The sequence below is a fragment of the Cottoperca gobio genome, chromosome 23 (assembly GCF_900634415.1).
Source record: "Cottoperca gobio chromosome 23, fCotGob3.1, whole genome shotgun sequence".
Lineage (NCBI taxonomy): Eukaryota > Metazoa > Chordata > Actinopteri > Perciformes > Bovichtidae > Cottoperca > Cottoperca gobio.
In genome coordinates, this window is record NC_041377.1 from 9,702,316 (window position 1) to 9,727,662 (window position 25,347).

Here is a 25,347-nt window from a genome sequence, read left to right on the forward strand (position 1 = left end):
TCGATATACTCACACAACACAGACGGACATTTAAACCCACAGCTTTTATTTGGATTCTAAAAACTATATTGACATGATTGACAACAAGAACCGGCTCAGAAAGTAATTTCTAATATAAAAAAAAAAAAGGAGAAAAATAAATAAAAAGGATTATGTCGTGTCGTGGTTAATGAAGCCACAGAGAGATGAGTAAACGAGACGAGCTGCTGGATGCAGTCAGGACACGGGAGTCTCCCTTCAGTCCTACGTCACTTTGGTCCATCTGCTCCTCGGGGGACAGTATTTTAGGGTGCACAGGGGGACAGTATTTTAGGGTGCACAAGGTCACCTGAAACTGGATGCACGATCAGGATCAGGAAGTTGGCTGCGTACTTTATACGTTTTTATTGGTCTACCGATCACGTTTATTAATACACCACTAAATGTTTAGTGAGAAGAGACTGACGTGAACACCGGCTGAACATCTGTAACTCCAGGTTCTCTGTCTTTTATAGATATGAGAGTAAATGAAATGTCTTCACACTTCCATCTAAACTTTATGAGTTGAAACCGTTTTGTCAGGATCACTTTCCATCTGTGAGAACAAGTGGAAGGAGAACTTCTAAGTGTGTGTTATAATTCAAATGATGCTGAAAAGGAGTCAAAGCGTCCAGGTTTTAGTTTCTCCATGCACTAACATTAATGTTAATTAAAGATTCACCTGCCAAAACTTAGATCTTCCTTGTTTTCACAGATGGCTGAACCAAGAACGATTATCCTCTTAAACCTCTTAAGTCACAAACACAGGAGAAAAAAAACACATTTTAGACTTGAATGGATCATAAGATTGTTTTGTCCGAGTCCATTCAGCTCGTTGCAGAACGCGGCACCAGGAAAACTTCATGTCTGACATTTACTGCGACTGTCAGCGACATCCAGAACTTTATAAACTAACTCCAGGTCCACTCTTGCATTAATGGTTGGTATTGCGTAAGGACAACTGTGTTTACAATTTTAAAAAACAAAAACACATTGAGGGTTTACTTGTACATTTAAAAAAAAAAAAAAAAAAAAGCATTAGTCACATTAATACAGAAATAAACAAATGGCACATTGAATTCCTAATTTAAAAATAAAGTGGTGCTTGAGGAACTTTCTTACTGAGGAGACAAGTTAAATAAATTACTACCATAAACGTTACATACAAATCTGGAGTAGTATATACAAAGGAGTTATTAGACACACAAAAAATCTACAATTTCAAATTTTAAGTTCAACAAAGAGACAGCAGTAGAACCGTATTTTACATCGCAGGGTTAACAAGTGTGGGTCAGAGTGGTGTGTGTGTGTGGGGGGGGGGGGGGGGGTCCAGTCTGACAATCCATGACATAAAAAAGTGACGATGTTTGTAAACTTCCAGCTAAACAGAAGCGCCTCAAAATCATATCTGACTCGTGAACGTGAGCGGCCCGTGACCCGCGCTCTCACACGTGTCCCAAACATGCTTAAAGGAAAGTTCAGCTATTTTTCAACCTGAGTCTTATTTCCGAGGAAGTTTCTCATATTAAAGGGATAGTTCGTACCGACAGCAGACGGCAGTTATAGCACACAAGCAGAGAAATGTACTGCTGCAAATAAAATCCATCTCAGTTCAAGTGTGCTGCTTAATTTAGAATATTTCCACCGTTTTACCTTGTGAGACATTTTTACAGTCTGTGTTTCTTTGAAGAGCACGACCTCCCCGTCACACAGGGCCGGCGTCTGACAGTCACGGGAAATATTTTTAATTGAGCGTAAACTTAAAGTGAATCTTGATATTTCAGCTGCACATCGCTCAGCCTCCAGCTGGAAGTCGTCTGTTTCTCCAAACATCCAAACTAACCTTTAAGCAAGTAAAACATTTAAGATCATATGCACTAAGAACGCATCGGCACAAAGCTGAAGATAAGGTTATTATTCTCAGCTCTTGAAAGGTGGATGTAGATGCAGAGATGTGTCGGGGGAAGCAGAGTGAGCCTCCAGAAGCTTCCAGATGAAATTACATTTTACATCAATCCTTTCATGCTGGATGATCTTTTTAACGTTAGAGATGTAACTTAAAGCTTCTGGAGGCTGACACGGCGTACTCTGATCTACAGTCTGTTGTTGGAGTCAGAAGATGCAACTCAAGCAAACAAGAGTTGGTTCACAATTAGCATAAAGACGACAGAACCTCAGCTGGAAAATATCCTGAACTTTCCTTTAACAAACACTCAGTCTCTATAAACTGTAGTTTCTCCAAAGCATCCCATAATATCACTCTTCATTAGTATCCCTCCTCTGAATCTCTCTTCTATAGTTTTTTTTAAGATATCACTACAAAATAAATCCCTCCTTTTTCCTTCAGCATCCCTTAAAAAACGAGAATGTTAATAGTGGTTGTACTGATTAAAAAGACGGCGGTGAGGAGCAGAGTTTATCTTAGTGAGGGAAGTTTTGTCTACTTTGTAAACACTCTGAGTGAAAGTTCACCGACACTCGATACCCGACGGACTCCGAGCTCCTGCTTTGATCTCTGATTCATGGCTTTCACAGTATTTCACCATCATCGCCTGCGGACACACGTTGATCTCTTTCGGGTACAAATTGGAGATTTTGGAAAAGACAAAAGAAAAGGAAATCCTTCATGAATCATTGAGGAGGAGCACCCCCCCCCCCCCTCCCCCTCCCTCGTGTTGCAGCGTCACACTTCCTCCTAAATAAACTGAAGGGTGACATCAGGCAGTGAGAGGTGAAGAGACCTCTGAGGACCGGAAGGTCGAGCGTCTGTGTGTTTTAGTCCGTCGAACCCCAAGTTCATCTTTCAGTTCCTTGTTCTAATGGGTCGAGCACGCGGCCGGGCCGACAGCAGCTCCTCCGTCATTCCTCCCCGGGGGGGTCTTAAAGGGCGAGCGGGGTTTGTATGAGGGTTTACAGGTGGAGGGTCGGGAAAGATCTTCATGCTGCAGGACGCCTCACAGAAACGCAACAACGTGCTTTAATATGTCTTTGCATCCTGACACCAAGCGCTCATAGTGGTCAGAATGTTGGGGGGGGGGGAGGCTGCAGCTCTGCGGTGAGACGACAGCGAGTGGTTCTTCGGGGACTTTTTTTTTCTTTTTTCTCATTTTTTTTATAACAAAAACACTGAAACGTTGTGACGCAAAGTTATTAGTTCAACACTAGCGAACAGAACAGAGCGTAAGTGGTGAAAGGCCCCCGCCTGCTCCGCTGGGATCGGCCCCCGCAGAGACGTCCGTCAGGTGCCGCGGCACTGCTCATTCGTTCCGGGTTGCATCGCTCCTGAAAGAGTCCCGCCTCCTCTCTAGGCGTCCGACAGGCAGCTCTGAACACTGTCCATCCACAGCTGAGCGTTCAGGCTGTCCTGGGCACAGAAGTTGTACACTCGTTTGGTCGTCTTGAGCTGAAAGACAAAAGGAAAGAAGTGAATTCTCCACGTACATAAACACACGTGAAGATAAATGTTGTCCGTCTGTCGAAACATCTTGTCCTCAGTTTGTGGCTCTTCTTTATCTTAATGTGCTTCACTGTCGCTGCTTTACACTCGAGGCTCCGTCAGTGTCGTGTCCACACGTTTCAATCATATACTTGTGTTTGTTTGTAGCATCTTAAAATAACAACCAGCGGAGTCCTTTAACTAAAACTAGCTGAAGTCACGTGAGTCGCTGTCACTGTGTAGAACTTCCCTGGATTTCTATAATGTCATAAAAATCGACTTGGATCATTTGACTATTGTTTGAACACAACAAGCAGTTTGAAGTCGTTGCCTCCTGAGAAGATGTTGAGGACATGTTGGAGACTGAAATGAATAATAGATGACTTATGGAGACGGGATGTCCTGCGGCACATTTAAACACGACTACCCCAAACTACTTTATGTAACAATTATTTAGGCTCTCGACAGGGGGGACCATGTGATATAATATGTTAATATTATTCCCCTGGATCACGTGAGGCCGTGCTGCAGGTGAACTCACATCAAAGAAGGCTTTCTCCTCAATGTTTTTCGGCGCTCCCATGGCGGACGTCCCAGGAAACACGGACTCCACGTCACCCAGCTCAATCACACCTTTACACTCCTTGTCCTGCCGGCTCTCGTAGTATCTGAGCTGCAGACGCAGAGACAGAGAGAGAGAGTCAGAGTCAGAGAGCGAGAGAGAGAGAGAGACAGAGAGTCAGACAGACAGACAGAGAGAGAGACAGAGAGAGAGAGAGAGACAGAGAGAGAGACAGAGAGAGAGAGAGAGAGAGAGAGAGAGAGAGAGAGACAGAGAGACAGAGAGAGAGAGAGAGAGAGACAGACAGACAGACAGAGAGACAGAGAGAGAGAGACAGACAGAGAGACAGAGAGAGAGAGAGACAGACAGACAGACAGAGAGACAGAGAGAGAGTCAGAGACAGAGAGCGAGAGAGAGAGAGACAGAGACAGAGAGTCAGACAGACAGAGAGAGAGACAGACAGACAGAGAGACAGAGAGAGAGAGACAGACAGACAGAGAGACAGAGAGAGAGACAGAGAGTCAGACAGACAGAGAGACAGAGAGAGAGAGAGACAGACAGACAGAGAGACAGAGAGAGAGAGAGACAGACAGACAGACAGACAGACAGACAGAGAGATAGAGAGAGACAGACAGACAGACAGACAGACAGAGAGAGAGAGAGAGGCCATTACAAAAACTGATTCTGCTCTTAGAGGGAACTCTTTAGATTTTTCCAACATTACATTCAATCATTGCTCCACAGGTTCTCCTTCACCCCCCCTTACCTGATGTTTGGTCTTGTCCAGCACAAACCACCGTGGTTTCCATGGTTTCAACAACGCTCCTCTCTTAAACAGGATGCCTTCAAAACTCCTGATGAGGTAAAAAATAAAGACATTTTAGGGATTACTCTGAGTATTAACCACACTGATGATATTTACCTGTGTAAACAAGCATCACTGCACAGGGGGCACATAAAAGGCCCATAAGCACGAAAAGCGTCACGTTTGTAAAGTACACCTGTTTAAAATGGCCGAACAAGCTCAAGAGTTGTGAGGCTGTGAAACTGTTTCGATTGAGAGCTTTTTCCCCAGAACACTGCTGGTTCTGTGGAGTTTCATATAACGTTACTCTAAAAGAAATGTATATAAAATGAATGTATTTGTAATCTACTAAATGTTTGCCTCAATAGAGTCCTTTTCCTGAAACACAGCTGGATCTGTGGCGTCAGATGCAGAGCGTTATCAGTCAGTTATCACATATCAGGTGCTTTGTTTAATGTGAACAAATGAAGCCTCTGGCTGCGTTCTCAGCGCAGGAAGTCATGTGACACTTGAGCAGCGTGGGTCGTCTCCTCTAGTTGGTAAGAAGCCAGCGTGACGGGTACGGACCTGTTCTCGCTCTCCGTGCTCTGGAACTGGCTGTACAGCGTGCTGGTGCTCGGCCGACCGGCGACAGGGGTGGAGGTGGCGCTGGCCTCGCCGTCCAGAGCCAGGTTGATGGAGGATCCCCCGCCGCTCTCCTGCAGGTAGACGCCCTGAGAGCGCCGCTGGTGGCTCAGGTTGGACGACATCAACAGGGAGCTGGAGAACGACGGCTGCGGAGGAAGAAAAGGCGGGAAAAGTTCCGTGAGAGTTTGAATCTATGAAACTGTGGGAGTCTACACAAGCAGAGGCAAGATCCACCTGAGACACATTACTCATCTCAAGCAGGTTTCTGCAAGTTGCTTTACATTCCTCACTGAACCGAACGACGGCTGCTGAGAGGCAGAAATCTGAAATCCTTCGTATACTATAACAGTTGTTCCGTGGTGCGGAGAATGTGCTCGATTTGGATCTAAAACATGAAGTCAGCAAAGTCGGTCCTCTAAGTTCTTAACTGCATTCTGCTTTTTCACCACAAGATGTCAGTAGAAAACATTTCCCACCATCTGTAATATCTTTACATCCCATTTAAACGTTGTGTCCGTCAGTGAGGAGGAAATAAATGTGTGTTTCCTGAGACAACGGATCACTTCCACTCTCATACTTTAAAAGTCATTACAGACACGTGACACTGAGTCTGACATCACAGTAGATTAAGTTTACACACAGGCTTCATCTGTCAAATATTACATCGTGAAGCTTCTATACATTGGAGATTCAAACCGTTGGTCTCACCTTGCTCTCCAGTTTGGCGTCACTTCTCTGTGTGGTCTTGATTTTATCCCACGTGTCCTTCCACTTCTCCGCCGTCTGGCCGAGCTCGGCCTCCAGACTCTGCAGGTCCTGCAGCAGCTTGGTGATGGCGTCGGGCACCACCTTGCTCAGGCTGTCGTAGCACGGCCAAACGATGTGTCGCTGCGATTTAGGGCCGCCGCTGTCGGGCTTCTCCGGCGTCTCCTCCGCCACACGCTCCTGCCGACCCCTCAGCTCCCAGTCGTAGGACGGCCCCTCTGACAGAGTCTCCTCCATGTAGAAGTCCCACACCTTCAGGTTGGAGTTGAAGGTGTACGGTCGCAGCACCTGGAACCACAAGCAAGTGTTTCAATGCTACTGCTCGTCTGTCCCTGTGGACCGCAGCTGCTCACTAACAATCACTGAGACATTTAAAGTGCAGCGTCTCACCTCGTCGTCTTCAGGAGAGAACATGTAGTTGTAGAAGATCGGTGTTTTCTTGTTGAGTCTGTCGATGTAGTCCCACACAGACTTACACACCTGAGGGCTTTTCTTCTCGCCTTTCTCCTCATACAGCACTCCTGCACACACACACACACACACACACACACACTGTATCTACGACTGTGTGTTTCTGGAGATGGAGAGTTACAGTCAGTCAGAAAGGTTCTTACCGAGCTCGATGCGTTCGTAATCGGAGTCGAGCAGGAAGGTGCGGAAGCGGTTGGACACGTAGTGGTACGCCAAGAACTTCAGGTAGTACTGACTGAACTCAAACTCCATGGGGAACTGGAGGTGGATCTGAGGGGGGGGGGGGGGGAAGAACAGGTCAGGATTACAGTTTAACAGGGAAGATAAAGTCCAAAAAAGGACAAAGGTCATGGTTCCCTTTGAACTGAAGCTGCAACTAACGATTGTTTAATCTGCAGATTAATTTCTCGATTCGTTTGGTCAATAAATGTGAGGAAATAGTGACAAATGTCCCAGTTTCTCAAAGTCTAATCTTTATATGTCTTGTTCTGTGGGTCAAAAACCCAAAGATATTCACTTTAATATCATATGAAAATCTCCATATTTCCTGACATTTTTGCAAGAAAAATGACAAACTACTACTTATATAATAATAAAGTTATGCATACATGTACAAGCTCTACTTTGTACTACAGTGGGTGTCTGCATACATGGACGTGTTGACACATACGATCTTGTGCAACACGTCCTCTGTCAGTACAAATGGCCTCTTTTTGTTATTAAGAGCTACTTCCACACAGCAGAGCGGAAACATCCACAACACGCTCAGACGTATATAATATTCAGGGGAGGGGTCACACACAGCGGGGTCACTGAAGCTAAATTAATCCACTTCCTGTCTGTGATAAGAGGCCGTAACGCACGTCACTGAGCAGCAGAACAGGAAACAGTCAGACGTACGAGTCAACAGCATTATGAACATATAGAAACATAGAAATATATTTTCTTTTGTGTGTTAGTTGCTCACTTTGTTATTCTTTTATTGATAAACTCACAAGTTCTCAAGTGTAAAGATTTAGTGGACAATTAATGTGAAAAATCAGATTAAAGTGAGTCAGTATGAACTTAATCTGTTCTTGCAGGGAGCCGTGCGTACACTTCTTTGTGCTATATTTAAATAAACTAGTATTATTAATCTTTAATTAGCATGGCAGCAGTGGAAGCACTAGAGACGCTGTGCTTCTGCAGCATCGCTCACATGCAGCGCCGCAGACTCACCTGGTGCACGCAGTCGAGGAACTGCAGGAAGACGGGGGTGAAGCCGCTGTTCTGGCTGCCCAGCGTCTGTGCTCCGCGGTGGCTGAATCTGTGGCCGAACGACAGCCACTCCTTCTCAACCAGCAGCCGGAAGCCGTCAAAGGTGCGGTAGTAAGGATCCGACAGCAGCTGCACCAGCGACACCACCTGCACACGCAACAGGTCACATTCAGAACAGAACTCAACGCTTCTCATGAAGAACGTTTACGTTTCTGGGTGTCAGTCAAACCTGCGTGCTGACGTCCCAACCGTCTTCCAGGCTGACCATGACCGATGAGCCTGTATCCAGAAGCTCCACCACCAGCACAGACACCTGCAGCACCCTATGGAGCTGCACACACACACACACACACACAGTAAGAACTGTGAAGGTCACAGACAGAGCAGTGACTGTGTCCTGCAGGCAGCACTAACCAGAGCAATCCACTCGGACTCCTCCAGGCAGCGCAGGAAGCTCATGTTAGGGTCAGAGGTGGAGGAGCTTGGCACGCAGGCCTTCATCAGCTTCTTGAAGCTGTTCTTCACCTGCCGCACGTCACACACCTCGATGGGAACCACCTCCCACTGCTGGAACGAGTCCTGCTTCCCTCCCTGAACACGACAACACCATCAACAAGTTAATATTGGAAAACAAACACATTCATCTGTTTATAGAAACTCACAATATGACATTGTCTGCCACTAGGGGTCACTAAATCAAAACAATAACAAACTGATGGAGTTTAGTCTTGTGGTTCAGCATCCGCTAACGTTTGTCAGCTTGTTTCTTTGAGAACTTAAGATCCAGACGTTCGAGGAATTTATGAAGCTTCTGGCTACAAACAGAACGCTGACGCTACATATTACGCAGCACAGTTAACACTAAACATCACGTTTCTTCACCTTGAGCTGGGCCTTGTCTCCAATGATGTAGAGGTAAGCCTTCTGCTGGCGGAGGAACAGCGCCTCGCTCGGCCCTCCGTTGGACTGTGGAGACTCTTTCCCTGCCAGCCGTGTCCCGATGTCCGGGTTGTAGGCACTTAGACGCCCGCTGCCCCGGATACTGCCCCATTTACCTGCCATAAACACACACACGAAGTAGAGTCATGGAAGGAATCATGACATGAAAACAGAAACATCTAATGTGGAAGTATTTTTCATGTTGAAGTTGTTTAGCAGTGGTCTGAGCTTCTTCTCCACAGTCAGTGTTTCGCCTGCAGTTTGTAGAAACAGACAGGAAGCAGGAAGCTAAACAATGTTCTGCTGTGGACGTAATTAAGACACAAAAATGTGTTACGTGTCTAAAATACTTCCACAGCAGAACACTGCTTATCTTCCTGCTGGTCTGTTTCTACAAACTGCATCTACTGCAGGTCACACTGACTGTGATCCTTTTAAACAGCCATTAAAGTCGGAATGACCCTTTAAAACACACTGATATCTATAACGTCCACAGCTACTAACAGCCATGCTGGTGCACAAGGCAGAAATGATTGAAAGTATCCAGCCCAGTTTGTTGCATGGAGCTCAGTGACAGCTACATTTTATAAACAGAGTAGTTAAATCTTGATGCTGACATTCAACAGAGAGAAGAATCAAACAGGAAACAACAAACAAGATGTGAGAGAGCAGAGCTGCAGCAGCAGCATGCACACGCAGCTTTCTGAATAACACAACGGACCATTAGTCTGCAGACACAGCAGGAACCACAGCAAACACACTGATGCTACTGTTAGAAGAGATCTGATTGGTTAGACAGGAGGGCAGGAGGCGTGGCCTACTGTACCTCTAGGAGGGTTCCTGGCCTTGCCAGACACTTTGGGCTGAGAGAGGGAGATGACTTTCGCCCTTTGACCAAGAGCTGAGGTCAAACAACAGAGACGACCTGTTAACCAACAACGCTACACAATGGAGGATGTTTTCACTCACACACACACACACACACACACTACAGGAGCCATGTGGGGACACACGGACTCGTCTCACCTCCTCTGCTGAACGTCCCAGGAACATCCTCCTTGGTGCCCATCACCTGCTTCATCAGAGCGCCGATCTTAGGCTGCCTCAGCTTATCTGAGGAATCTGTGGACAGAAGAAAGCCATCACCCGTGTGAGCCCCCCCATGAGACAGTCACATGTCATGCCAGCGTGGGCTGGTGCACTCACCGGAGGTGCTCATATGTGTGGAGGTGAAGCCGCTGAGCGTGTTCCTGCCGCTGCTCTCACTGTAAGAAGGCATGGAGCTGATGATGGCCTGCAGGTATTTCTCCTGCTCCAGGCTGGTGGAGTCAGCCTGGTTGGGCACTACATGGAGAAGGAAACATCAACAACCTTTATGTTTTGGGAAACTAATGCATTTTACAAAATACTTCAGTTCTGTCCTGTAATATCCTGATCACCAGGCTGACGGCTCGTCGTCACCTGTGGCCCCTGAACTCCTCACTGCAGGTCAAGTATGCAGAGACTCGTCAGCTAACATTTGATTGATGAGTATCAGGGTTTCTGTGAGAAAATATTGGTGCCGGTCAAAGTGTCCTGGAAGATTTCAATGTCCCGGACAAATGAGAGGAATAGATTTTCGGTTTTCACCTGAAGCAGGAGCGTTAGGGGACTTGAAGAAGCCCACCACTCCCTTTGCGTGGAGGCCAGCAGATCGCAGCAGGACGGCCTTAGTTCGTGAGTTCCTCCAGCAAACCACGGGGAAGCGGTTCTGCCGGTAGCAGCGGCAGATTCTCTGGATCGTCGTGTCGGGGATGCTCTGAGGCACGATCAGCAGGCCGGGGTAGCTGCGACACACAAACACACATGAAGCACTGAAGACATTCTGTCTTTATATACGTGACCGCTCATCTCTGGGCTCTCACCTCCTGCAGACTGTGTACATGCGGTTCACTGTCGAAATCCTGAAAGGTTCGTTTTTAGAACGAGTCAGGCTGTTACTGAGCGTGCCCAGGCCCAGGCGCTGGTAGTCACGGCAACAGGCACGCTCCACGACGTTGCTCATGGTCTGTCTGTCGGACGAGCGGATGGTGGAGGAGAGGGTGAGCGAGCTCTGGTCCACTTCCTCTGAAACTGTGGAGACAACTTTAAAATCATTTCCACAAACACTGTAAGTCCACAGGTGAGCTGGGAACCGCCATGAAATGTAATACGTGTGGAAAATACAGAATTGAGCAATTTCTTGTTACATTTTAAATAATTTAAAGATAACATTTAATTTGCAGTTTAAATACAAATCCTGGAAGAAATTGATACACTTATAATAGAAAAGGTTTCAGTTATATATAAGCAGTGGAAGTGTAATAAAAGCCCTTTAATCGTAAAGTTTAAGTTAATGAGACACTTGAATGCCTTTTTGAACATTTCATGTAAAATATTAAACGGTGCACAAAGAGCCTGAAAAGAGCAACGCACCTGAGATTTCATCCTCATCGAGCTCCGACTGGAAGTTGGTCCTGTTCTCCCAGGTGGGGGGGGAATACTTCTTCCTGGTCACGTACTGACGGCCGATGGTCCTCTTGGCACTCTTCACCAGGTTTTTGGAAAGTGTCCTGACAAACACGAGGAGGGAACGTTATTAAAAATACACCACTGTGCTGATCCAACAGTAAATCCCATTCAAAGTCACAGAGCAGCCACTTCCTGTCGGCTCCTTCAGCACACAAATGTGCATTTAGATTTAAAACTGCAGCTGACAATGAGTTGATTTGACTTCATGTCAGTGTATAATCCACCGCCATGAATTCATGTCACGTGTCCACAGTATGAATTAATATGTCTGAATGGAGGTTTTGTAGCACACAACAGTGCAGAGATGGAAGAGATTTTCCACTGATGAATTATTCAAAGGCTCCTCTCAAGCGCCTTTCATTCTCCAGAAAATAAATGGTGTGTGTGTGTGTGTCTCATTATGGCGAGAACAGGGCATTCCTCATTACATTCCTCCAGTTAATCCCATCTGAGGCTACATAATGTCACTGTAAGATTACTCCTGAGGTCACCTCGACTCAAATCATCATAAAAAAAGAAGGAAAGAGCAAAGGGAGATTACAACAATCTTCTCTCGATGCATCATATCCATGAACCCTGAGAGGGACGCTTCGAGATAAAACATCATGTGGAGGTAACGCAGCCTAAACGCAGACAGAAATGGGACAAGATGCAGCCAGTGGGAATTAAAAGCCTCAGACCTGAGAGCATGTTTTTACTGACACTCAAGGTTTGATGCACATTGCCGTGACAGTACATGCACATGCATCACATAACATGCACCGCTTTAGAGTAAAGGCTCCTCCTGTTTCTGTAGCCGCTGCTGCAGAAAATCCTTTTTTCTTTGTGCAAACATTGTTTAGGTTCAAGCGGCCAAAGGGAACCAGGGTTTGTTTACACACTGACATGCACTCATGTGTTCTGTGCAGATTTGTAACATCAGCTAAGAAAAGGTTGAAGACAAACCTTGTCTGTACGGTCAGGGATTTATGTTTGTAATAAAAGAGCCTGTTAACCATGCAGTCAGCTGTCAGACTCGCTGTGATCGACCACCAGGAGTAACACATGTGAATCTTTCAGCAGAGGCTTGGCATGAAAGAAGCCTTTCACTCGCTGTCATGTACTTGTTCTTCTCTGCTGAAGGCAGGCTGCTCTTAGAGAAGTGTTTCACTAAATACCGTGGTGACGGTAACAACAACGCTGACAATCCTACGAACTTCATGACGTCGTGTTCAGGGAGCAGCGTGAACACGGCAGCGGGCTGCCTCCAAACTTCCCCTTCCTTACGTCCTGCGTCACATTTCTGTGTGCCTGATGCGCGTTCTGTAAAAAGTTGTTTAATAACCTAATCTTTGCCTCAACATACAGGAGAGCTCACGCTTCACTCTAACTTTAAGCAAAGTGCAGTAGCAGTAGCTCATTGACGTGGGAACATTTGACAGCATCACATCCTTACCGTGAGTTTCACCCTGTACATGTTTGTATACTCGAGTAACTGTGCTCCATTAAGTGATGACGTCTCACTAGAAGTGGTGCTTGAGTTTTGACCCCTTCAGACTTCTTTCTTCAATCGTGCACCTTGAAACCTCCACTGAGCTGTGAACATCTTCCTCCTTAAACACACGACGGCTGTATCATCGTGTCATTCATGTTGTGTTAATGTATTTGTCCATTTTATTTTCCCTAAAGAATCTGCTCCGTGGTTCACTTGTTTATGCCGCAGATGTTACTGTAAATGATTTGGACCTTTAGTCTGGTGACAAAGGGGAAGAAAATTTGTGAGCTCGTGTGTTAAATGAATAACTTGGTAAAGGCAACAGCTGGAGCAGCTGACGTTACTGTACTGTAACGAACGCTCTGTGCTTGACATGATGTTCTGAGTGATTTAACAGCCCGTCAGTTCCTTGTAGACACGCTGCTCGTGCTGCTGATGCTTCTTTGTAGCAAAAGTCTTCTTAGTTCTTTAGTTTCTCCTAAAAGCACAAAAACACTTTTGTGCACTGTTCATGGTTCCTTACTTGAGCGACTGGTTCTTGTCCTTGGTCTTGTGCTCCACCACCATCTTCCCGCACTGACCCACGGTGAAGGCGAAGGTGCCCTGGACGTGCTGAGGATAGCGTAGCTTGTGCATGTGCTTCCTGAAAACCTCAGCCAGGTCTGACGCGACCTCTTCGTCAAACGCAATCTTCATCAGCTGCAGACAGAGAAACGGTGAAATCAGAGAGAAACAAGAAAAGGGTCCGAGGGATATGTGTGTTCGGAGTTGAGAATGTACCTGGAAGGTGCAGGACCGGAGCTGCAGCCCCTCCTGGACAAACTGGTCCATGGGTAAAGTGACATTGATCCTCTTCTCCTTGGTCAGAGAGGCGATGGGGAACGAGCGCGTCACCACCTGCTCGCCCACTGCAGGAAGAGAAAACCTGTCAACAAACTGTGTGTGTGTGTGTGTGTGTGCGTGTGCGTGTGCGTGTGCGTGTATCATCTCTCACCCAGTGGGTCGTTGGGCGTGCCCTTAAAGATGAGCCGGTAAGTGGTGAGGAAGATGGCGCCCTCAGCAGGGAGCAGAGGCGGACCTCCCATCAGCCCCGTGGCCTCCTCGCGGCCGTCTGGGATCAAGTGGACCCGCATGCCGTCCATCACCAGCTCCTCACCGGGCAACAGTGTCGGCCTCAGAAGCTTGGGCTGCACAGAGAAAAAGAAGGGAAGATTAATGACAAAGGTTTAAAATGTATAAAGAATATTTCCGTACTAACAGTCTGATTCCAGAACAATTTATCAATGAATGGAAACTATTTCTGAGAAGCTGCCAATTTGCATCTCTGACTGATATTTCAGTGGGAACCCTGCGCAGACATTTAGGTCCAGCAGGATAATAAGGCTGCACTCTGACACTAAGATGATCCTTTGGAGCCAGGACGCCACGAGGGGTCTTGAGATGAATCCAAGGGGAGTAAATACCGGTACTGTATAGTTAAATACTATATAGTTAAATACTGTATAGTTTTACAGCTTCAAATAAAAGTGTTTAACAACAGAAAATCCCTTTAAACTCTTGCAGCCTATGATGGAGTTTCACGAGTAGCTTTGTATTTAACGGGTAAAGCAAAGAAAGATTTAAACTGCGGAGGGAACCCTGTTTCAGCAGCAGGATAATACGACGGCACAATTTTACAACTTTACAACGATGCCGATAGTGTTGCAGACAATACTCATGCATTTATGAAATGACATGATGCACCCCCCACTGTAATATGCAGTAAAACATGAGCGACTGTGCAGCCCTGCAGCATGTATATTTCATGACCACACAATCACTCCACTCCTCATTCTCATGCGATCACAACCATGCTGCGGTTACTGGCTGCACCACCTGCACCACCTGCACCGGTTGGGAAGTTTAGCCCAAAAAATGACTGATGTTGAAATGATGACAACACACAACATGATCTTCAGAGAGGATGTGACAAATGATAAAAGTATGTATAATCATATTCATTCAGGTGTGCTTATGTGATGGCTCACTTCATATTTCTTTAAAAATAAGGGCCGACGTGTTTTGAGAAGTCCCTGAGGATGCAAAGCTTGATTACAGGACAACCAACAGTATGAAATATGAAGCTTGCTTTGTCCTCCGGCCCTTTGCATCACTTCCTGTCTCCCAGTGAGAGCTTCCTAAGGAACTCCTCCTCTCTTAGGAAATGAAATACAACTTTGGAAACCGGTCTGCTAATCTGTTACACAACACATGTCCACACTCCAGCTGCAATCACACTAGTGCTGCAACTGAGGATGATTTATATTTAATATGATATAAAACAGAGAAAAGCAGGAAAGCTGCATATTTGAGAAGCTGAAAACAGCATTTTAAGCGATTTATAGATTATCAAAATAGTTGGTCAATATATTTTTTAATGATTTTAAAGCCATTTACCTCTGTAAACATTTATCTGCTGACGTCAATAGTCTGTAAAATATTTGTTGTGCTTTTGCTCAGCCTACAATCACATATCCAAGAGCTGAACTCATCCTGCCTGCACACCACTTAAACGCTACAAAACAAAATGCAAAATAAAAGGACATTGTGAGAGCAGAGGCAGGGAGACGTCTTTAGTGAAAGGACAACACATGTCACATTAAGCTCAGTGAACAGGACTAACAGCACCCTTCAGACTGAAGGCACTCTGCTGAGCTCCACCGGGCCTCAGACTCCAAACGGCACAACAAGGGAGAGCAATCACCCAGCATGCACTGCTCAGGCGTGCTGTGAGTCACACAGTTCTGTCTCTGGCGGAGAGACGTACCTGCCGTGACACTGTGAGCTGTAGGGAGTGGTGGAGAGGGGAGTGGGCGGGGCTGGCTGGGGTTCTGCATGGCCTTTGTCCAGTGGAACGTAAAAATAGGAATTGGTTACCTTTTGGATCGGAGGCAGTCTCTTACTCTCCCTGTGGACTGCGTCTAACGTCTCGATGTGCATCTGAACAATATCTGCACAGAGACGGACAGAAGGTTAAAGATGGAGGACAGAAGTGACAGATGTTGGTGTGATGCTCTCTGCGGTACAAAGAGCCCAGTGAGTGTGGCACGTCCTACCTGGTATCATGGTGTGGAGAGCCTTCAGGTGCTCGTTGGTGACGCCGCTCTCATTACACACTTTGTCTACGAAGCGGTTAATAAAGCGCACCACAGAGTTAGCCACGTCGGAGCTCTCGGCGTCTTCGAAGCCGCTCTCTGTGTCGTAGCTCTCCGCCATGCTGCCTGCAATACTACAGGACAAGAGACACTTCTGTGAACATGACGTACCCGTTTGTGACGTAGCCGTGTGTGACGTAGCCGCGAGTGACGTCGCCGTATGTGACGTAGCCGTATGTGACGTACCTGTGTGGGACGTAGCTGTGTGTGACGTAGCTGTGTGTGACTTAGCTGTGTGTGACGTAGCTGTGTGTGACGTAGCGTATGTGACGTAGCTGTGTGGACGTAGCTGTGTGGGACGTAGCTGTGTGTGACGTAGCTGTGTGTGACGTAGCTGTGTGTGACGTAGCCGTATGTGACGTAGCCGTATGTGACGTAGCTGTTTGGGACGTACCTGTGTGTGGCGTACCTGTTTGTGACGTAGCTGTTGCTGACACTCTCCACGTCTCCCAGGCCGCTGCTCCTCAGCAGGCGGTTCTTGCTGGTATCCAGCGGCAGCAGCAGGTAGCTCATCCTGTTGGCGTAGTGGATGGCCTGGCTGAACACGGTGCTCTCCTCCTTCTGCACGCGCTCCGTCTGCATTTCCTTGACGAGCGTCGGCCACAGCCGGCTCTGCTCTGACGCCAGATCCAGGGCGCTGATTTCCCTCCTGGTGCCCGACGCGTCCAGCTGCTCCTGAGAACAAATTAAAGGTTGATGATTAATCATCTCAAAACTGACACTCGACTCAGCAGGTTGGGAGACTCATTCGTCTCCCAGCTCTGGTAACATCTGGAGTGTAACGTCGGAGCTCACAGAGTTGTTTTGCAGCTCGCCCTCCTCCCCCTCCAGGTACAGAGCTCTGATGTGGTTCTGGACGTCGCTGTAGAACATGGCCTCCCAGAACTGCATCGTGGTCCACACTATGTGCTCCTGTACGCAGCTGTAGGCAAACTGAGTGATGCCTGCGCCCATTTTCTGTCAGATAAACACATGAAGAGACTTTTATGAAGGAGAAAAGACAAATTCCCCTTCCTCAGAGGATTGTAAAACCACGAGGGAACACTGGAGTTCTTGTGACTTCGTGGGTTCTTAGCTGGAAGGACTTTGCTGATTGTGAACTTACTCTGCAGAAGGCTGTGACCAGTGGTAGGAGGGCGGCTGCAATACCGTGTTCATCTATATGTGAGCAGTCCTGAACAGAAACAGATAAGCAATGAACCATGTGACGACTGGCAAACCATAAAATATATCATCTGAGGCTAATTATTTGACGTTTCATTGTATCTGCTTTAAACTCTGTCCTTGTTATACTGTTATACACATCATGTGTTTAGGACACACCCTAATACTTCCCTGATAATGCTTCATTGTAAACAACAAATCCATGTTTGAATCAACATCTCCACCAAATACCTGCCACACTAAAGACATTCCCATACTTTGTGTTTATCTCTGTTTTCCTTCCACGCTCCCATTCTACCAATGATTCTAGTGACATTCTAGTATTCGCAGGCTCACCTGTAAGGTGCAGTTCATCATTCGGACAATGTAGTCAAACTGCTGGTCATCCAGCACAGCTCGGTTCTGGAGGACGTGCTGATTGAGCTCCTGGGTCAAACAAACCCGGGCTGCCCGGCCCTTCAACGCCCGCAGCACAGCTGGCATTAACTGGAGGAGAACATATTTAAGAAAAGTTAAGTTCTGGAGGGTCACTTGTCGTGATCATCTAACGCTGGTCGTGCATCACTCTTTACCTTCTTGGCCTCCAGCATTTTGTTGTCAAAGATGTACGTGATGCAGTTCCTGACCACCTCCAGCCGGCGGGCGCTGTTAGCCATCACGTTGCCGTTCCTGTCCACGGTGTCTCCTGTGGAGAGACGTGAGACGTGATCAGACACTTATAAATCACCGCGGCACAGAAGCTCATTAAACACACGCTGTGAGAAAGACTGTCGGAGTGAGGAATTGACCAAATTACAAATTGACACACAAACACAGCGTCAGTCCAGCTCACCCAGTGGGGGCCCTGAAGGCACCATGCTTTTGAGCTCCGCCTTCACCACCGGAGGTGCAGTCTTGAGTTTGGAGGCGGCGTGGTCGATGAAGAGCTGCACCGCCACCTCGTCCAGCACAGGGAACGGCGTCTGACTCTGTGCATTGTTCTGGCTGTTTTCTGACGGTCGCTGGACTTTGTGCATCGCCACAGCGGGGTAAGGATTCTCCTGGAGGACAAACACAGAGAGGGAATAAAGAAGGGACGAAGTGGAAAACTGGGGAGCAAACAACGAAGCGACTGAACAACAAACAGCTGCAAGAGACACGAAGTTGTCTCAAACTATTACTCATTACAGACGGGGAGACAATCAGTCCTTTAAGCCCCGTCCTAAAACACTTCCTGAGTTTTTATTTCCTTTAAACAGTTTTCTTTTCTAATTCTTAATTTTTTTCACACTGTGTTTTTTAAACCCTGTGATTTATTTTGCTGCCTCTATCATATGTACAGAACATACGTTTTTGAAGAGCTGCTCCGCCAGCTCCTTGACGTGGTTCATGACTTTGTGCGGACACGTCTCCTCTTGTCGTATCCGCTCCACATGATTGGCTACAAGCTGTCGAAACAAGACAAAGGAAACAAATGTCAGCTACAACCTCTCATATCTGATCCACGTGTGTTTGATTAACCCCCCGGTCACACAGTGCCCGATGTGCCGACTCACGTCATCAAACAGGTCGGTGGCTCTGTAAGGAGGACCTCTCTCCGACACGAACCCTGCAAACGCCATGCCGTCCAACACCTTCATGAGGAAGTCGTCCTCCGTCAGCGACCTCTGACCCAGGAAGGCCGCCTGTGGAAACAGTTACACTCTCTGTGACGCTCTCTTAACACTCTCAAGCCTCTTTCACACACGCACTGCAACCCTGAAATGACCGAGACATTACCCGGAGGATCTGCATGTGAGAACGCAAATGTCCGAATTAGTTGAATCGGACATTTAACCCTTACTCTGCCAGCTCCCGAGTACAAAGTCTGTGTGAAGCACAATCTCATGCGTGAAGACAGCCGCTCATTGTGCAGAGAATTCACAGAGAGTGTGTTGATGGCGTTTTTTTATTACGGCTGGCGTGAAACCAGAAGAAAAAGGGTCATTCAGGAGATTCAGGGATTTCTGTCGGAAATCATCAGACAAATTCAATGAACGGATAAAGACTCGGGTGTTAATGTCCAGATTACCAACTGGCTACGTGACCGCTGTGTAATCCGTGTCTCTACGCGGGCGCCACCCTCTTCCCACACGGGGTCTGACACAGATTGATTCTCTTTTGTCCGGACTCTCTCGAACACACAGATTCTTGGTCAGAGTCGTTGTTCTTCACTGACCTTATGGAAGCGGATCACTGGTTCTGGGTGAATGCGGATGATGTGTAAACACCAGCGATATCCCTGGAAGAGCCGAGCGAACAGCCACAGGAAGATGCCCCGGATCTCCTTATCCTGAAACACACAGTCCAGTTAAAGCCAACACGCACGCACGCACGCAACCAGAACAACCTGCTGAGAGCAGACGACAGGTTTACAGCAGGACGGTTTTCTTACCTGGATCTTGAGAGCCGAGGGTTGCGTGGACAGCGGGGGGAAGGCGTGATCAGCCAATTCCAGCTCTGGATCCAAAACCTACAACAAACAAACATGAAGCCACAGTCAGTTTGTAACTGACTCCGACGCCTGCTGCATCAGAGACCCCAGAGAAATCTGGTGCCTTCTACTGACAGTAACTAAACTTATGTTTCAACTTTTACAGCATCGTCCTGCAGCCTTCAGCCGAACCAGCCTCGACCTCCACCGGGGAACATTATCGGACAATTCAACAAGTTAAAGACGCTTCTCAAACACTATGGCTACAATTCTCCAGTTTATAAATGTGAGTTTGTGTCCACGCAGCACATCACCCAGTGAACTCCAGGTTATAAGCCATAAAGCACACAGAGCAGCCGGTGACACAAACATGCGGGAAGATCTCCGGGTTTCACAATAAAATCTCAAGTTTATTTTGAGCCTCGTCATCTCAGGCATTCAGCCGACCCCGCGGTCACTGTGTCGAGGTTCAGCGGCTCGAGGACACTTTGACACACAGCTGACGTCGGAGCAATAAGCTGCTGTTGGGATTGTATACTTTTAATGGGAAGTGATTCTGAAACTGGTTTACAGTCCTTCAGGGTCGTTTAGTGTCGCTTAGGGTTATAACAATGACCAGCTTAATCACAGGTCGTCCAGGGGATCCCCTCGTCACACACTTTAAATTGTTTATTTTTCACAAGAGACAATGGACATCAGCATAGGATAAATCTGAAGATAATAAAACAATTGAAGGGATATCCAATACACATAAAGGTGAGACGCAGTAAGATGAATTATGGGTCAAACCAACTCATCAATACCTCCCAGTTCATGGATCCAATAAATAAATAAATACAATTATTATTATTTACTGAACATTCAAGAAACCGTCAGGATAATGTGCAACATGTGTTTGTGTAAATAAGTCAAATACATTTGAATTGCAACCACATTTAGATTCTGTGAAGTATTAATATAGTCACATTTCATCTAGAAGGGATTTGTTCCTGCATGAAACAAGAACCGCCGCAGATCTGCTAATTATCGCTTCAGAGCTTTTTATTTATGGTGACTTTCCCCCAAAAGGATTAATTTAATTTTCTTGAATGGAAAAATGTTAATAATAATAAAACAAAAATATATAAAAACAAAAATGTTTCCTTCATCATTTAATCTTTATTTAATTAAATTTTTAGTACATATTATTATTAATAGGTATATATTTTTACATGTCGGACAAAATATGAATCTTAATCCCTGAGCTCAATAGAAGTTTACTACTTCACAATTTCTGACATTAACTAGGAGCATTAGAAAATAATAAACAAGTCCGGGCTAACCCCACCGGAAACAGGTTTGGGCGGAGTATTGCAAAATAGATTGCAACATACCCAGAAATATAAAATAGAGTACAATCACAATTAATTCCGTCATTAAGCAGATTGATGTGATAGTGAGAATCATTCACTTTGTCCACGATGAAGAACATCCATTTCTTCAAGTTCAGGGTCCAGAACAAAGTCAAGAGACAAACGCCTCAAGATGTTTAGCAGAGCTGGTGATTTGAAGTATTTAGATTTACCACATGACAATCACAGGTGATTTAAAAAGCTCCGTTTTATTTTATTTTTCTGTGTTAGCATAACTAATAGAATATGTAAAGTTATCAAGTTTTGTTAATAACCGTTACAATGAAGGATGTTTCAAACTTTCACGACTTTGTATGAACCCTGATAAAGTATAAATGTAATTGTGACATAAAATACAATGTGCCGTTCTTCTCTGCAGATCCTGCAGCATCTCATCCAACTGCAAATGTAGAATTTATTTTTTTTACTGGATGCCAGCAGAGAAACATCTTCAGCTTCTAATTGGTTTAAGTAACAAAAACAGCACAAAGCATTTCTTAAATATTTAAAATACGACGAGAGTCCGTGGGAAGAGCAAATACAAAGTTGGCTTATCAGAGTTGAGATGGAGCAGTGAAGGGAAGCTCCCAAATAAACACATCCTTCCCTCTGCCTCAGTAACATCTCCAAGACCTCCTGCCCTGTGCATCCAGCAGAGGCATGACGTCCTCTGCTTTGTGCCAACAGTTTACCAGGAACACATCAGTCAGAAGGACCAACCAAAGTGAATCATCACGTTTTCAACAGCAAACAAAGCTCACCATCCAGGAAGTGATGACTCGGCATTATTAACACCCATGAGAAGGACTTTCCCACAACTGAAGCGATCTATTCATAAAGAGACGGATTGCAAATGTTTGTCTTGGATTGATTTATATTTGTTTTACAATAGTATCAGCTTTGCACAATATGGACACAACAACTATCCTGAGGGTGTGACTCTTGTGCAGCTCTGGCTTTTGAAGTTGTTTTCTCCTGGAAAATAAATGTTCTCTGTATTTAATGTACTTTTATATTTATTTCTGGAGATGTTTTTTCGCCAGACATTCAACTGTAGTTTTCTTATGTCTCTAGTGACGGCGAGCTCATCACTTTGGTCCAGACTGAAGAACTATTGGATGTTAGTGCTAAAGTGAAGCTGAAGTTCAGCCTCACAGAGCTGCAGACTCTTAAGTCTTGTTTCGGGGTAATCAATGCAACAAAAACAAAATCACATCCGCTCTTATTCAGTTCCGTAAATAATAAAACATGGAAAAGTTCAGGGGAGTGAAAACTTTTTATGAGCGCTGTATAATTCAATAAACAGTGTTATCCTAACTTGTTTCTGCAGAACAACGTTTACAAGTCTGCAGCATGTAGATAGCGCTGCTAATCTAATAATTATATCATAAAAAACTTTATTCATGAGTACAAAGTGCTTCACAGAGGGAGAAATGAAGGAAGATTGAAAACCAATTAAATAAAAGGACACTGACGCCTTATTTCCTCTGGCAAGTTGTTCCAGGGCTGTGGGGGCCGGAGCCCTGACTGTCCGCTTCAGTTTCAGCCTTTAGTTTTGCGTGATTAAGACACGTGCAGAACAATATATTGTATTAACCTGTTATTGCGCTTAGTGATGTCACGTGACTGCAACCATACAATAATCCAGTAAAATTATCATAAACTGAGAGGAATTTCCCGCAACAGCTCCCGTGTGATTCGCGTATCTGATAACAATCTCACTGTTACAGTATCAACCCACACGAGTTTCCAAACGTTAACACGGTGAACAGAAGCAGGAAATACATCACATGCATTCTGCAGATATCAATAACAGAATAAGGAAGCTGTACAATCATTTGTTTACATGCCTTAACAGATAAAAAAGCATTTCTCAGAATGTGGTGTAATGCTGGAAGAGGTGCAGTAAAGAGCTTCATGTGAGCTTTGTTTGAAGTGTTAGATATGAACAGTGCAGAGCAGGAATAGTGCTTGATAAGACATTCTTTAGTGTGTGAGGGGGATATGACGAAAATTAAACTTAACGGCAAAATAAAAACACAGAAGACTGTAACTAAAACTTTCTGTTCGATTTGTAAAATACATTTAAATGCTTAAACGTTTGGTAAAAACAAGAACGTCTGCATCTCCTGATTTCACTATAATTACTGTCTCCACCAAGACGTGAAGTTTAAATCCATAAAGTCCTTTTAGACATTTGTGGGATTTTAATGGGGATAAAAATGTTTGTGATGTGTTTTTTATCTTTTTGTACGTTTTAAAAACATCCAAAAGTTGCACTAAATTTATTTTGTACGCCGTTAACTTAACATGAATAAAACTGTTAAAATCATAAAATCTTCTGAACCAAAAACCAAAATTCAACCTGAAAAAAAAGAAATGCAAAGAGAAAGGAGGAAATCAATCCTACAAGAGCTTTCTGGACGTGAGATCAGTGTGTGAACGTGTTCAGAGTTCATCTCTTACCATAGAGAGCACAGTCTGGGTCTGCTGGAGGAGCGGTTCAGGCAGCAGGGAGATGTGCACACACTCGGGGATCGTCACCGTGCCGCCGTCCAGGTCAGCGATGATCACGTCCAACTGAAAACACACATAAATACACGTGTTGATGAAAGTACAGTAGCATGACACACACACGCACACACACACACACACACACATGCTGCTACTCGTGTCTGTCAACAGCTGCTCATTACATCAAACAATAAAACAGTCACATGTCACTGCGGTGAGGCTGCCCAGACGATAACCTCTGACCCTGAACACTGCTCGGACATGATAATGTGACCGCTGGACTAAACACAGCGTCTCGTTGTGATGTGTGTTGTTGTCTTCGATCGTGAGATCTAGAGTCATTATTGTCATGTTTATTGGTGTAATTTATCTTGGCACGGTCTGTAAACAGCATTGTATTAGAATCGACAAAGACAGGCAGGCAGCAAAAAGCCAGATGAACCATTTCTGAATGGGTCAGTGAGGGTTTACATGAAATGTTACTGTGATCAAAACTCAGATCCTTGTCTAAGTCACAGGTGTTTCTGTAAGATAGATCATTTACGTTTTATTTTGAAAAGCCATTTGTGTCCTTTTTGGGAACATCACTATAAAACTATACATTCAACTTCTAACACTAAGATTGCTTTTATTAAATCACATTTCTTCTCCACAGCTGGAAAAAGGCAGCAGGTGTTCCAACTAGTTTCCACACAGTGCATGCTGCTTGTTTGATGATACTGGTTGTTTGTTTGTGGTTGATGGAGTGGGCTGTGTGCTGTCAACACTTCTGCTGCTTCGATGGCAGCATGAAGCAGCTGAGCTGTCTGAGTCTGACCGAAGCAGCCGACACACCTTCAGCCTGTCTGGACGGACTTAAAGCCGTGCAACATTAATAAAACCACCTCCAGTCTAACCACGAGGACGTACACACGCGCATGAGAAACACATTTGAAAAGCTAAATGCTAACCGATGTGTGACTTTTAGAGACAATTATAGAGACGAGAACTGCCTGTCTGTGTTGTGTTACATGTTACATGTTACATTGTTCGTGTTACATTGAACTCACCAATTCTTGTGTCTCCGAGCGAAAGAATGAGTTGACGCCGATGATGAAGGGCGTCGGGGTGCTCAGGACTTCTAGCAGTTTCCCCGGCAGGATGGGAACGTAGGTGAAGCTGACAGAGACACAAACAGGAAGAGATTCAGCACATTCACTTCACCTGCACAAGATATTAGATGTCCTGACACAGAACATCCAGAGAAGGCTCTGAAGACGCAGCGTGGACCTCACACCTGTATTTGAGGGGGAACATGATGGCCAGCAGTCCTCTGCAGGCGTCCGTCAGTCTCTGGTAGCTGCTGGACAGGAACAGGATCTTATGTTCCGTCAGGGCGGCACAGAACAGATACAGCACGTTGATTATACCTGAGGAGCAGAGAGCACAGGTCACATGCTAACTCATGATCACATGTTGGAGGCCCGTCATGATAAATACGTTATCGTACGACATAAAGAGATGACCGGGGTGTTGCTCATGTGTTTACATAAGAATGTCACATGAATAAACAGCTTCCTCCCATTAGAAGAATTCACATTTATTGTTAACAGAGCTGTTATTCTATTTACGTTTTATTTATTTAGGATATTTAAGTCTGAATATTCTTAAGAATTAAAAGCTCTTTGAAAAGGTGTATTTGCATTATTATGCTATTATATTATCATTATATTAGAGGAATAAATGCTC

At 45.4% G+C, this 25,347-nt stretch overlaps 1 protein-coding gene across 5 annotated transcripts in view; it reads right to left on the reverse strand.

The window, feature by feature from the left end:
• Window positions 1-25: 25 nt before the first annotated feature.
• Window positions 26-25,347, reverse strand: part of sbf1 (SET binding factor 1) — a 46,430-nt gene continuing 21,108 nt past the window's right edge. For 3 of the 5 annotated variants that reach the window (XM_029461712.1, XM_029461710.1, XM_029461709.1), the window contains 35 exons: window positions 24,896-25,028; window positions 24,669-24,777; window positions 23,572-23,685; window positions 19,676-19,753; window positions 19,460-19,573; window positions 18,798-18,926; window positions 18,591-18,689; window positions 18,095-18,302; window positions 17,835-17,947; window positions 17,599-17,748; window positions 17,204-17,272; window positions 16,894-17,055; window positions 16,508-16,773; window positions 16,000-16,172; window positions 15,821-15,894; window positions 13,899-14,091; window positions 13,685-13,812; window positions 13,428-13,603; window positions 11,335-11,471; window positions 10,785-10,992; window positions 10,510-10,706; window positions 10,087-10,224; window positions 9,907-10,002; window positions 9,707-9,781; window positions 8,824-8,996; window positions 8,356-8,532; window positions 8,171-8,272; window positions 7,903-8,088; window positions 6,828-6,954; window positions 6,604-6,734; window positions 6,157-6,501; window positions 5,389-5,594; window positions 4,783-4,870; window positions 3,996-4,127; window positions 26-3,421 (listed from right to left, as the gene is read on the reverse strand). In XM_029461712.1, the coding sequence (XP_029317572.1) occupies window positions 3,323-3,421; window positions 3,996-4,127; window positions 4,783-4,870; window positions 5,389-5,594; window positions 6,157-6,501; window positions 6,604-6,734; window positions 6,828-6,954; window positions 7,903-8,088; window positions 8,171-8,272; window positions 8,356-8,532; window positions 8,824-8,996; window positions 9,707-9,781; window positions 9,907-10,002; window positions 10,087-10,224; window positions 10,510-10,706; window positions 10,785-10,992; window positions 11,335-11,471; window positions 13,428-13,603; window positions 13,685-13,812; window positions 13,899-14,091; window positions 15,821-15,894; window positions 16,000-16,172; window positions 16,508-16,773; window positions 16,894-17,055; window positions 17,204-17,272; window positions 17,599-17,748; window positions 17,835-17,947; window positions 18,095-18,302; window positions 18,591-18,689; window positions 18,798-18,926; window positions 19,460-19,573; window positions 19,676-19,753; window positions 23,572-23,685; window positions 24,669-24,777; window positions 24,896-25,028 (5,105 nt within the window). In that variant the 3' untranslated portion in view covers window positions 26-3,322. The remainder of the gene's footprint in view (window positions 3,422-3,995; window positions 4,128-4,782; window positions 4,871-5,388; window positions 5,595-6,156; window positions 6,502-6,603; window positions 6,735-6,827; window positions 6,955-7,902; window positions 8,089-8,170; window positions 8,273-8,355; window positions 8,533-8,823; window positions 8,997-9,706; window positions 9,782-9,906; window positions 10,003-10,086; window positions 10,225-10,509; window positions 10,707-10,784; window positions 10,993-11,334; window positions 11,472-13,427; window positions 13,604-13,684; window positions 13,813-13,898; window positions 14,092-15,820; window positions 15,895-15,999; window positions 16,173-16,507; window positions 16,774-16,893; window positions 17,056-17,203; window positions 17,273-17,598; window positions 17,749-17,834; window positions 17,948-18,094; window positions 18,303-18,590; window positions 18,690-18,797; window positions 18,927-19,459; window positions 19,574-19,675; window positions 19,754-23,571; window positions 23,686-24,668; window positions 24,778-24,895; window positions 25,029-25,347) is intronic. The other 2 variants (XM_029461711.1, XM_029461714.1) reach the window with 2 other exon arrangements.